A 12,634-nucleotide genomic window follows, 5' to 3' on the forward strand; every position below is an offset into this window, starting at 1 on the left:
TAATAAGTACTTACAAAAATCTCTTAAGATATGCATCCTTGACTGGTGTTTAACTGTCTTTTACCAGACGACTGCCCTATGCTTCACATCCCTGGGTTTACATACCCCGTCAAGGAGTTCTGGTTAGAGGACGCCATACAGATGACAGGGTAAGTTTAGTTCACAGTTCCCTGGGTTTACATACCCCGTCAAGGAGTTCTGGTTAGAGGACGCCATACAGATGACAGGGTAAGTTTAGTTCACAGTTCCCTGGGTTTACATACCCCGTCAAGGAGTTCTGGTTAGAGGACGCCATACAAATGACAGGGTAAGTTTAGTTCACAGTTCCCTGGGTTTACATACCCCGTCAAGGAGTTCTGGTTAGAGGACGCCATACAAATGACAGGGTATGTTTAGTTCACAGTTCCCTGGGTTTACATACCCGTCAAGGAGTTCTGGTTAGAGGACGCCATACAAATGACAGGGTATGTTTAGTTTCACAGTTCCTTGGGTTTACATACCCAGTCAAGGAGTTCTGGTTAGAGGACGCCATACAAATGACAGGGTATGTTTAGTTCTCAGTTCCCTGGGTTTTACATACCCCGTCAAGGAGTTCTGGTTAGAGGACGCCATACAAATGACAGGGTACGTTTAGTTCTCAGTTCCCTGGGTTTACATACCCAGTCAAGGAGTTCTGGTTAGAGGACGCCATACAAATGACAGGGTATGTTTAGTTCTCAGTTCCCTGGGTTTACATACCCCGTCAAGGAGTTCTGGTTAGGGGACGCCATACAAATGACAGGGTAAGTTTAGTTACACAGTTCCCTGGTTTTACCCCCAAGGGTTCTTTACATACGCCATACAGATAACAGGGTATTTTAGTTCTCAGTTCCCTGGGTTTAGTTCAGGAGTTCTGGTTAGAGGACGCCATACAGATGACAGGGTAAGTTTAGTTCACAGTTCCCTGGGTTTACATACTCAGTCAAGGAGTTCTGGTTAGAGGACGCCATACAGATAAAAGGGTAAGTTTAGTTCACAGTTCCTTGGGTTTACATACCCCGTCAAGGAGTTCTGGTTAGAGGACGCCATACAAATGACAGGGTATATTTAGTTCACAGTTCCCTGGGTTTACATACCCAGTCAAGGAGTTTCTGGTTAGAGGACGCCATACAAATGACAGGGTATGTTTAGTTCTCAGTTCCCTGGGTTTACATACCCCATCAAGGAGTTCTGGTTAGAGGACGCCATACAAATGACAGGGTATATTTAGTTCACAGTTCCCTGGGTTTACATACCCAGTCAAGGAGTTCTGGTTAGAGGACGCCATACAAATGACAGGGTATGTTTAGTTCTCAGTTCCCTGGGTTTACATACCCCGTCAAGGAGTTCTGGTTAGAGGACGCCATACAAATGACAGGGTATATTTAGTTCACATTTCCCTGGGTTTACATACCCCGTCAAGGAGTTCTGGTTAGAGGACGCCATACAGATAACAGGGTACGTTTAGTTCTCAGTTCCCTGGGTTTACATACCCTGTCAAGGAGTTCTGGTTAGAGGACGCCATACAAATGACAGGGTATGTTTAGTTCTCAGTTCCCTGGGTTTACATACCCTGTCAAGGAGTTCTGGTTAGGGGACGCCATACAAATGACGGGTAAGTTTAGTACACAGTTCCCCAGGGTTTTACATATACCCCGTCAAGGAGTTCTGGTTAGAGGATGCCATACAGATGACAGGGTATGTTTAGTTCACAGTGAAACAGAATACATGTCAGTGTTATGGAGCTCTTTTGTAGGTTGGTATGAAGGACAGATATGTTCTACACAAAATGTAATTTTAACCCTCGACTGGTAAAAGCGTTACTGCTTGGAATGGCTAGATATATCTTATTGAGACCCATTACCTTGAGTTAATTGTCTGTTTCAACTCTCTTTGACTTTTGTATAAAGACTACATGGCTTTATAGAACATTTTTATTTTCCTCTCTGGTGGTCATTACAGACGGGTTTGGCTATAGATTTCATTTATTACGCACTCTTGTTACCTGATATTTGCTAGATATTAAGATTTTGTGATCAGGATGACAGAATACTCCAATCCTTTATACCAAGTTATAAAAGAGACATTTTCTTTCTTACCTGGATTTGATAATGAATTCACATTCAATAAACCAATTCAAATTTAATTTAAAGATCTTTTACATATGATAATACATGTATATGATATTTTTTTCAAATTCTGGCTTTTTCCATTTGACAGATGGAATTTATTAGATTAGAAGTGGCGATTGCATGTTTATTTATGTTAATTTAGTAGTACTCTAAGAGTGAGATTCTTTTCCAGTTATGTGCTTGATGAATCAGCTCAGAGAAAGAAACCTAGATTTTACAACAGGAAACAGGCCCAGCAGTCTCAGTATGAATTAGATGAAAGGGCGAACTGGGTGAAAACGCTGGACACGACAAAGTAAGGCTAAAGTTTTAAAATCAGTTTTCTTGTTTTGCTTTTGTAGGTCAATAATCTCATTTATGTTTTTATTTCTTAAAATTTTTGAAACTTAGCTTAAAGCTTAGCTTTACAATACAATAGATGTAGAAATAGTATTAGTAGCATGATAATTAAATAATTAAAAAATTAAGTAATGTGAATTGAGATATAGTTTTTGTAGTGCATGAAAAGTAATGTAAATTGAGAAATAGTATTAGTAAGATGACAAGTGATGTAAATTGAGAAATGGTTTTTGTAGCTCATGACAGGTGTTGTAAATTGAGAAATAGTTTTTGTAGTGCATGAAAAGTAATGTAAATTAAGAAATAGTTTTTGTAGCTCATGACAAGTAATGTAAATTAAATATTACAGGTACTCATCTTCAACAAAGAGGACGTTACTAAATATGGACACAAAAGAAGTTGATATTGATCTCATCCACAACATTATTCATCACATCTGTTTTGAAATGGATGGTGTAAGTATAGAGATAAACTTTATAATGCCCTTCCATACAAAGTTATTTTGGGAGCGGGCGAAGTGTATACTGGATATGGGGGTTTTTGAGATCCCAAAATGATGTGGGTAAAGTACAATTATCGTTGATTAGTTTCACCTTCCGGAGATTGTGACGTCACAACATTCACGTTAAAAGTTGAAATCACAATTTGCCGTAAGGTGGGAGTAAACGATGGTAAATCGTACTTTACTCACATCATTTTGTCCATCAATAGACACAAAGATTGACAAACTACTCCTCCTAAATTACTGGTGGGATTTCAACAATACTTCAAACCTTGTTGGTGATATTCCCTATACAGTAAAAATGTATGTAATCTCTATCGGAACAAGATACCTCACTGAATTTCAGGATTACGCCCCTTTTTGACAGAATTCTATAATTATCTAGCATGTAACCCATAAGAATGGTTTTAGCTGCCTTCATTATAGCAAGGTCACTATATTGGATTTGACATTCCTTATAAAACTTTAACAATAACATGACTTTAGGAAGGGCATAAAAAGACAATATACAAAAAAATTATTGTGTTTATATTACAGGATGGGGCCATTTTAGTATTTGTCCCTGGAATGACAGAAATAAAAGATCTGAACAAAAGTTTAGTCAGTACAACAACCTTCAACAATCGTAAGTAGCACAAGTTGATGTTTTACTAAATTATAATAATGTGAGCATAGTTATTGTAGATGTTATCTTATAAGTGTCTTTCCAAAGAGAATTGATGTACTGAAATATAATTGCACAACAGTGTATTTTCTGTTTACATAGCCGTTATGGTGATTAGACTAACCTGGTAAAATATTTATTTTACACGTAGAATTGACTGCAAAAAATAAGTACTAATGTACTTTTCATAAAATCATGTGTCATGGTAAGAAATCCTGTCACCATTACTCCTTTCTTCAGGTAATTTCCGGATTATCCCGCTCCACTCCCTTATGCCGACAGTTAATCAGAGAGAGGTCTTTGATAGACCGCCACCGGGAGTAAGGAAAATTATCATCGCTACCAACATAGCAGAGACCAGGTATCTAGTACCACTGTCTAGTGTCTGTTATACTCGAAGGTTTAGAAGTTTTGAGTATTAATATTTCTGACGACTTGTGCACTAACTCAAAAAAAAGCATCTAGTAGACATGTGATAAAAAATCCAAATCGTTTGCTCTTCCATCTCTCCATATTGGGATTTGAGGAGGGGACATAGTCATTTCTAACAAATCTGCACTGTTATATACAGTCAAACCTGCCTTAAGGCCCACCTCTGTATAAAGTCTGCATGCTTATTAAAACTACTTTCATCTGGTCCCAAATGGTATTTATAAGACAATTTTACCAGTGTATAAAGACCACTTAGCTACAGAGACCATTTTCACCTTGTCCCTTGGGTGGTCTTTAGACAGGTGTGACTGTACAGTCAAACCTTATGTTTTCAAAGTTAATGGAACAGTTTTACAACTAGGAATTTACTAATAATTTCAAACCTTTCAACTTTAAAGTTAGGCAAGAATTTTGAATTAAACATTAAGATGTGAAGTTTTACATGTTTTAATTTTTGGCTATAAGTATTCTTCTGCTGTTAACATTTTTATATTGGTATATTTCTCCAGTATTACAAAATGTTTCTTTAGTTACGCATAATAATGACTTTAGAAACCATAAATTATATAGTACATGATCCATGTTTACAGCACTGACTTGTATCTGTTCAGATTTGTGTAATTAACGACTGTGTCCTGATCTTCTTTTCAGTATCACTATTGACGACGTTGTTTATGTGGTGGATGCTGGGAAGATCAAGATAAAGGATTTTGAGCCGGAGTCTAACCTAGCCACACTAACATCCCAGTGGGTGTCTAAGGCCAACACCCGACAGAGACGAGGCCGAGCTGGACGGTCAGTAGAACGATCTTATTACCAAGACTAAATACTTGTGTGAAAACCATGATTAATTTGATTGAGAAGAAATGTACACTCAAAGGACTAAGTATGGTTTCTGCTCTTTGTGACCCTAAAATATGTCAAACTTTTTAACCAGTTATTTAGTGATTAAATTCCAAATATTGAGTACATCCTTGATACAATAGGTATGATGGTTCTGTATCATTGTAGCTGTAGCTGCTATGGTTACCATCCTAAACATGCATAAATTATGAAAATGTGGAAATTTTGTCAATTTTGGCTATTCTTTGCTAAAGTTTTCATCAAGAAATCATCAATGTGCTTATGTTACATGTTTTTGATTGTGATATTGATCGTACAGTGTCCAGGAGGGAGTGTGTTTCCATTTGTACACCAGCCAACAACAAGAATCTTTAGTCGACTACCAGCTACCTGAGATTTTACGTACTCCACTGGAGGAACTATGTCTTCAAATAAAGGTAAAATATTTTAGTGTTGAGATTACATTACATGACTCGGAATTACAAGTGATGTCACTAGAATTCACGTCCGAACTCACTTGCAAATTGATGTGAAAATCTGGGTTTTTTTTGTGTGAAAATAAAGCGGTTTATAGTAGCAGTTGTAGAGAACCAATTTTACCAATTAATCAGTTTTAGTATCCAACCCATCAGAAATCACAACCAATTACATGATGATGATAATTTACCATATTATATCTGATTTAAGTTTTTATTGTATCGTCTGCGACATAAGTTGTGAAGGCTATACTATGGTGTTACTTTTCTGGCTCTTTTTCTCAAAAAGTGTTTCAAGTCTAATTCGAAATAGTCATGGAATATAGCTGAAGGCCATCATTATCACCTCAACACACCTAATAGTTGCAGGATTCATTTCAGGCTGTGGGATTCGTATGCTGTATGACATAATTATGCTGCTATTCACTTTTCCTTCATTCTGTTTTACTTTCAGATGTTTTTAAATATTCCATTATAGTTATGTAATAATTCAACAATGCGGTACGGGTGATACTTATAACTATGCATTATTCTTGTTATCATTTATCATTCATGACAACTCATTTTCACGCATATTGTCATTGAAATGTTAGTAACTATTACAAACCTATTTTACTGAAAAAGTTAAAGGGTATTGATTCAGTGAAAATTTTTCAGTCATACATCCTTGAGATTTGTATATTAATTAGTTAAATTTTTTAAAACTGATGTTGATGAAATGCATGCTTTTTTTGTTTCTTTAGCTTTTAAAACTTGTCAATGGTGTGAATGTTAAAGCCAGATTGGAACTTAGTGATACAGTAATACCATGAATATTATATACTCTAATACAAAGAATATTTTTGTTTTAATTGCAGCTTTTAAAACTTGGAATGGTAGAGCCATTTATTAACAAGGCAATGCAACAGCCTTCATCCCAGGCTGTGCATTCTGCACTGACCACACTACGAGACTTGGTATGTATGTACTTAATTAAGCTCCTACTACTGCTAGAAAAGCATAGCAAATAGAGATCATTACGTTAAGATTCACTGGCCATGAAGCTAATTGACCAAAATTTATATCCATGTGTCAAACATTTCTCATTTATTTGGGCGAAGAAATTGTGTTATTTTTTCCTATACCACTTGAGAAAGCTAAACAATAACATTTGTAGTACACGCCTATCAAACACCTGAATAAAAGGGGAAAAAATGGAGAATGTTTTGTGATAGATCAAGGATCGATAATAGCAGAAAAACAATAATCTTTTTAGAAATCTCAGATAATAATCTAAAAGTGTACTTTATTTGTTCCATAGTTTATCTCCTCACCTTGTTATTGTCCACAGAAAGCCATAGATGAAGACGAAAACCTGCTCCCCCTCGGCCACCACCTCGCCCGGTTACCTGTCGACCCTAAATCTGGCAAGATGATCCTATTTGGTGCCATGTTTGGCTGTCTTGATCCCATCTGTACCATTGCTGCTAGTCTCAGCTTTAAAAATGCATTTGTGGTGCCCTTGGTCAGTACACATAAACTTCACAGGTTTCTTGTTTGTTTTCTTATTTTGAGTTTTTTTTATGTCTCAACCACAATGTAGAAATAATTGAAAGGTTTATATTTATAACAGACCTGGCCCCAATTTCTTGGAAAAAAAACTTCAAGTACCTAATTTTACTTCTGGTAACTCTAAGCTGTGATATTGATATTAAGATTGTCGGAGGTTTATGTAAGTCTTGATATTGAGTTTGTCGGAGGTTTATGTAAGTCATGATAGTGAGTTTGTTTGTGATTTATGTAAACCTTGATAGTGAGTTTGTCTGAGGTTTATGTAAGTCATGATAGTGAGTTTGTCTGAGGTTTATGTAAGTCTTGATAGTGAGTTTGTCTGAGGTTTATGTTAGCCATGATTGTGAGTTTGTCTGAGGTTTATGTAAGCATTGATAGTGAGTTTGTCTGAGGTTTATGTTAGCATTGATTGTGAGTTTGTCTGAGGTTTATGTTAGCATTGATAGTGAGTTTGTCTGAGGTTTATGTTAGCATTGATTGTGAGTTTGTCTGAGGTTTATGTTAGCATTGATTGTGAGTTTGTCTGAGGTTTATGTTAGCATTGATAGTGAGTTTGTCTGAGGTTTATGTTAGCATTGATTGTGAGTTTGTCTGAGGTTTATGTTAGCATTGATAGTGAGTTTGTCTGAGGTTTATGTTAGCATTGATTGTGAGTTTGTCTGAGGTTTATGTTAGCATGATAGTGAGTTTGTCTGAGGTTTATATGTAGCCTTGATAGTGAGTTTGTCTGAGGTTTATGTTAGCATTGATAGTGAGTTTTGTCTGAGGTTTATGTTAGCATTGATAGTGAGTTTGTCTGAGGTTTATGTTAGCATTGATAGTGAGTTTGTCTGAGGTTAATGTAAATCTTGATAGTGAGTTTGTCTGAGGTTTATGTTAGCATTGATAGTGAGTTTGTCTGAGGTTTATGTAAGCCATGATAGTGAGTTTGTTTGAGGTTTATGTAACCTTGATAGTGAGTTTGTCTGAGGTTTTATGTTAGCATTTATAATGATAGTGAGTTTGTCTGAGGTTTTATGTTAGCATTGATAGTGAGTTTGTCTGAGGTTTATGTTAGCATTGATAGTGAGTTTGTCTGAGGTTTATGTTAGCATTGATTGTGAGTTTGTCTGAGGTTAATGTAAATCTTGATAGTGAGTTTGTCTGAGGTTTATGTTAGCATTGATAGTGAGTTTGTCTGAGGTTTATGTTAGCATTGATAGTGAGTTTGTCTGAGGTTTATGTAAGCATTGATAGTGAGTTTGTCTGAGGTTTATGTTAGCATTGATAGTGAGTTTGTCTGAGGTTTATGTTAGCATTGATAGTGAGTTTGTCTGAGGTTTATGTTAGCATTGATAGTGAGTTTGTTGTTATGTTTGTCTGAGGTTTATGTTAGCATTGATAGTGAGTTTGTCTGAGGTTTATGTTAGCATTGATAGTGAGTTTGTCTGAGGTTTATGTAAAGCATTGATAGTGAGTTTGTCTGAGGTTTATGTTAGCATTGATTGTGAGTTTGTCTGAGTTTATGTTAGCATTGATTGTGAGTTTGTCTGAGGTTTATGTTAGCATTGATTGTGAGTTTGTCTGAGGTTTATGTTAGCATTGATAGTGAGTTTGTCTGAGGTTTATGTTAGCATTGATAGTGAGTTTGTCTGAGGTTTATGTTAGCATTGATAGTGAGTTTGTCTGAGGTTTATGTTAGCATTGATAGTGAGTTTGTCTGAGGTTTATGTTAGCATTGATAGTGAGTTTGTCTGAGGTTTATGTTAGCATTGATAGTGAGTTTGTCTGAGGTTTATGTTAGCATTGATAGTGAGTTTGTCTGAGGTTTATGTTAGCATTGATAGTGAGTTTGTCTGAGGTTTATGTTAGCATTGATAGTGAGTTTGTCTGAGGTTTATGTTAGCATTGATAGTGAGTTTGTCTGAGGTTTATGTTAGCATTGATATTGTGAGTTTGTCTGAGGTTTTTGTAAGCCTTGATAGTGAGTTTGTCTGAGGTTTATGTAAACCTTGATTGTGAGTTTGTCTGAGTTTTTTTTAAGCCTTTATAGTGAGTTTGTCTGAGGTTTATGTAAGCCTTGATAGTGAGTTTGTCTGAGGTTTATATTAGCATTGATTTTGAGTTTGTCTGAGGTTTATATTAGCATTGATTGTGAGTTTGTCTGAGGTTTATTTTAGCATTGATTGTGAGTTTGTCTGAGGTTTATATTAGCATTGATTGTGAGTTTGTCTGAGGTTTATATTAGCATTGATTGTGAGTTTGTCTGAGGTTATGTTAGCATTGATTGTGAGTTTGTCTGAGGTTTTTGTAAGCCTTGATAGTGAGCTTGTCTGAGGTTTATGTTAGCATTGATTGTGAGTTTGTCTGAAGTTTATGTTAGCATTGATTGTGAGTTTGTCTGAAGTTTATGTTAGCATTGATAGTGAGTTTGACTTAGGTTTATGTTAGCATTGATTGTGAGTTTTTCTGAGGTTTATGTTAGCATTGATTGTGAGTTTGTCTGAGGTTTATGTAAGCCATGATAGTGAGTTTGTCTGAGGTTTATGTTAGCATTGATAGTGCGTTTGTCTGAGGTTATTGTTAGCATTGATAGTGAGTTTGTCTGAGGTTAATGTAAATCTTGATAGTGAGTTTGTCTGAGGTTTATGTTAGCATTGATAGTGAGTTTGTCTGAGGTTAATGTTAGCATTGATAGTGAGTTTGTCTGAGGTTAATGTAAATCTTGATAGTGAGTTTGTCTGAGGTTTATGTTAGCATTGATAGTGAGTTTGTCTGAGGTTTATGTAAGCCATGATAGTGTGTTTGTTTGTGATTTATGTAAACTTTGATAGTGAGTTTGTCTGAGGTTTATACTAGCATTGATAGTGAGTTTGTCTGAGGTTTATATTAGCATTGATAGCGAGTTTGTCTGAGGTTTATGTAAATCTTGATAGTGAGTTTGTCTGAGGTTTATGTTAGCATTGATAGTGAGTTTGTCTGAGGTTTATGTTAGCATTGATAGTGAGTTTGTCTGAGGTTTATGTTAGCATTGATAGTGAGTTTGTCTGAGGTTTTTGTAAGCCTTGATAGTGAGTTTGTCTGAGGTTTATGTAAACCTTGATTGTGAGTTTGTCTGAGTTTTTTTTAAGCCTTTATAGTGAGTTTGTCTGAGGTTTATGTAAGCCTTGATAGTGAGTTTGTCTGAGGTTTATATTAGCATTGATTTTGAGTTTGTCTGAGGTTTATATTAGCATTGATTGTGAGTTTGTCTGAGGTTTTATTAGCATTGATTGTGGTTTGTCTAGGTTTTTTAGCATTGATTGTGAGTTTGTCTGAGGTTTATATTAGCATTGATTGTGAGTTTGTTGAGGTTTATTTTAGCATTGATTGTGAGTTTGTCTGAGGTTTATATTAGCATTGATTGTGAGTTTGTCTGAGGTTTATATTAGCATTGATTGTGAGTTTGTCTGAGGTTATGTTAGCATTGATTGTGAGTTTGTCTGAGGTTTTTGTAAGCCTTGATAGTGAGCTTGTCTGAGGTTTATGTTAGCATTGATTGTGAGTTTGTCTGAAGTTTATGTTAGCATTGATTGTGAGTTTGTCTGAAGTTTATGTTAGCATTGATAGTGAGTTTGACTTAGGTTTATGTTAGCATTGATTGTGAGTTTGTCTGAGGTTTATATTAGCCGTCTTGTTTTGCAGGGGAAGGAAGCTCAAGTAGACGTGGTGAGATCACGTCTGGCTGAAGATAGTAACAGTGATCACATTATGCTCGTCAACGCATTCAAGGTGAGTCTGCAGATAGTATTCAAATTCAAATTCAAATATTTTTATTGAAGTGTCAATTTTAAGGCACAACATATCAACAGATAAAATATATGTAGCATTTGCATATTTCTATAACTATAGGGCTGGGAGCGAGCCAAACGAAGAGGAACAGCATCACAGTACTGTTACCAACACTTCCTGTCTCCAAGTATACTCCAAGTAAGTCTTCAATCAAGATTACTTTAGTTCAACTACCATATTCTACCGACAATAATCTTAAAGTCCCCACTCGGTAATAAGTTCCCACTTGCCAACAATAAGTCCCTACCCAGCAACAAGTCCCTACCCAGCAATAAGTCCCCACTCAACAATGAGTCCCCAATCAACAATAAGCCTCCACATGACAAGTCCCCACTCGACAATAAGCCCCCACTTGACAATAATTCATTTGTCCAATATGTTCATTCTGTTTTTGGACAGTGTTACTACAATAACTACACATGTTTTAAAATCACATTTATCACGAGCCACTTTGCATGCCAGACATTTTACACTTTGAAGACTATGTTAACTGAAGTTACTGTATGTGGTTAAAATGGCAGTCAAAGAAACTTCCTGATTTTCACATTTTGTTAAATTTCTATTGTACTCAAATTAGTACCTGTACCAGTTTTCTACCCTAATTTGTATATAACTCAAATGTTTTTCATTTTCTTTCAAGCAACTCGCTGAGATGAAAGGACAATTTGCAAAATTATTACATGATCGTAAATTCATTGATACCTGGAATGCCTCCGACCCTTCTGTTAACATCAATTCCAGTAAGTACTGTACACCCTTCAAATCAAACATACTAAAGTTAGGTTTCTAGATATAACTTAACTGCTTCATAGCTCTAAAATGTACAAGGATTGACTCGGTGAGGTAACTCAAATAGGTATGGGGTCACCATCTAAAATGGTTTTTCCTTGGGTACATCAGTTTCTTCCCTCATCAAAGCATTTAACTGTCCATTCAGGCTGACAACCATGATTAATATAACTTGATATATATAGCCTGTTTAGCTCAGGTTGTAAGAACAGTAGTAAAACCTTTCACTCCCTTTATGGCCTAAATTTTAGGTTAATATACACAAACCAAAAGATTTCCTGCTAATCTGTGTTAACAGTGAAGATTAATTTTTCTGTTTTTCAATCTGGCGTAGTGATAGTCAACTAATTAGGACAACAACTGGAAACATAGTGTGACCCACATTATAAAAATTAATATTTAATTTATTTCGATTAAATTGTTCAGGAGGTGATGATAAGTGTAGTATTATTGGTAAGCTAATAACTTTTGGGATTCTACAAGATTGTTAATATTGTTTTGCATTTTCATTTTAAAAATCAAGTCATTTCGGGAAGTTAGTGGGCCTTTAAGCATATATATAATAACAATTTTTAGTTTCATTGTAAGGAAATGATTTTCAAAACATTTGAATTTCTTGCAAAATATGAAAATTTGTATCTTGCAAAAATTAAGTGGCTTACAGTATCATCACTTACCTGTGCTCTTTATTGTTGACATTTCATACATGTATGATGGTGTTGTGTGATGAATTGGAATGCTATTTTTGATGATATATTTTCAGATAATGAAAACCTAGTGAAAGCCATCATATGTGCTGGATTATACCCCAATGTAGCCAAGTTAAAATCCTCTGGTCGCAAACCAAAGTGAGTTCCACTTCCTTCAGAACACAGCTTTTTATCATGCCGCCAAATTTTTTTGTGGTATCGTGAATAACTGTAATCAAGATAATAAATTTTCTGTTTTAAAACCTGTCACATTCCCAAAACAATATAATTTGCCACAGATCCAGGCCTGACATACTGTTAAGGAGAAGGTACGTTAAGACTCGAATATGGCCCCAAAATTAATTCTCCAGTAAAGAACAACATATTTT

General features: G+C 35.6%; 1 protein-coding gene across 1 annotated transcript in view; it reads left to right on the plus strand.

Annotated features, from left to right (window-relative positions):
- LOC138321680 (ATP-dependent DNA/RNA helicase DHX36-like) overlaps positions 1–12,634 on the plus strand; it is a 30,855-nt gene that overhangs the window by 14,914 nt on the left and 3,307 nt on the right. The window contains exons 12-24 of the mRNA XM_069265539.1: positions 68–149; positions 2,323–2,445; positions 2,839–2,944; positions 3,529–3,616; positions 3,896–4,016; positions 4,739–4,882; positions 5,250–5,367; positions 6,264–6,362; positions 6,737–6,910; positions 10,621–10,707; positions 10,828–10,905; positions 11,408–11,507; positions 12,320–12,404. Of these exons, the coding sequence (XP_069121640.1) occupies positions 68–149; positions 2,323–2,445; positions 2,839–2,944; positions 3,529–3,616; positions 3,896–4,016; positions 4,739–4,882; positions 5,250–5,367; positions 6,264–6,362; positions 6,737–6,910; positions 10,621–10,707; positions 10,828–10,905; positions 11,408–11,507; positions 12,320–12,404 (1,405 nt within the window). The remainder of the gene's footprint in view (positions 1–67; positions 150–2,322; positions 2,446–2,838; positions 2,945–3,528; positions 3,617–3,895; positions 4,017–4,738; positions 4,883–5,249; positions 5,368–6,263; positions 6,363–6,736; positions 6,911–10,620; positions 10,708–10,827; positions 10,906–11,407; positions 11,508–12,319; positions 12,405–12,634) is intronic.

Source organism: Argopecten irradians, chromosome 1, assembly GCF_041381155.1.
Source record: "Argopecten irradians isolate NY chromosome 1, Ai_NY, whole genome shotgun sequence".
Taxonomy (NCBI): domain Eukaryota; kingdom Metazoa; phylum Mollusca; class Bivalvia; order Pectinida; family Pectinidae; genus Argopecten; species Argopecten irradians.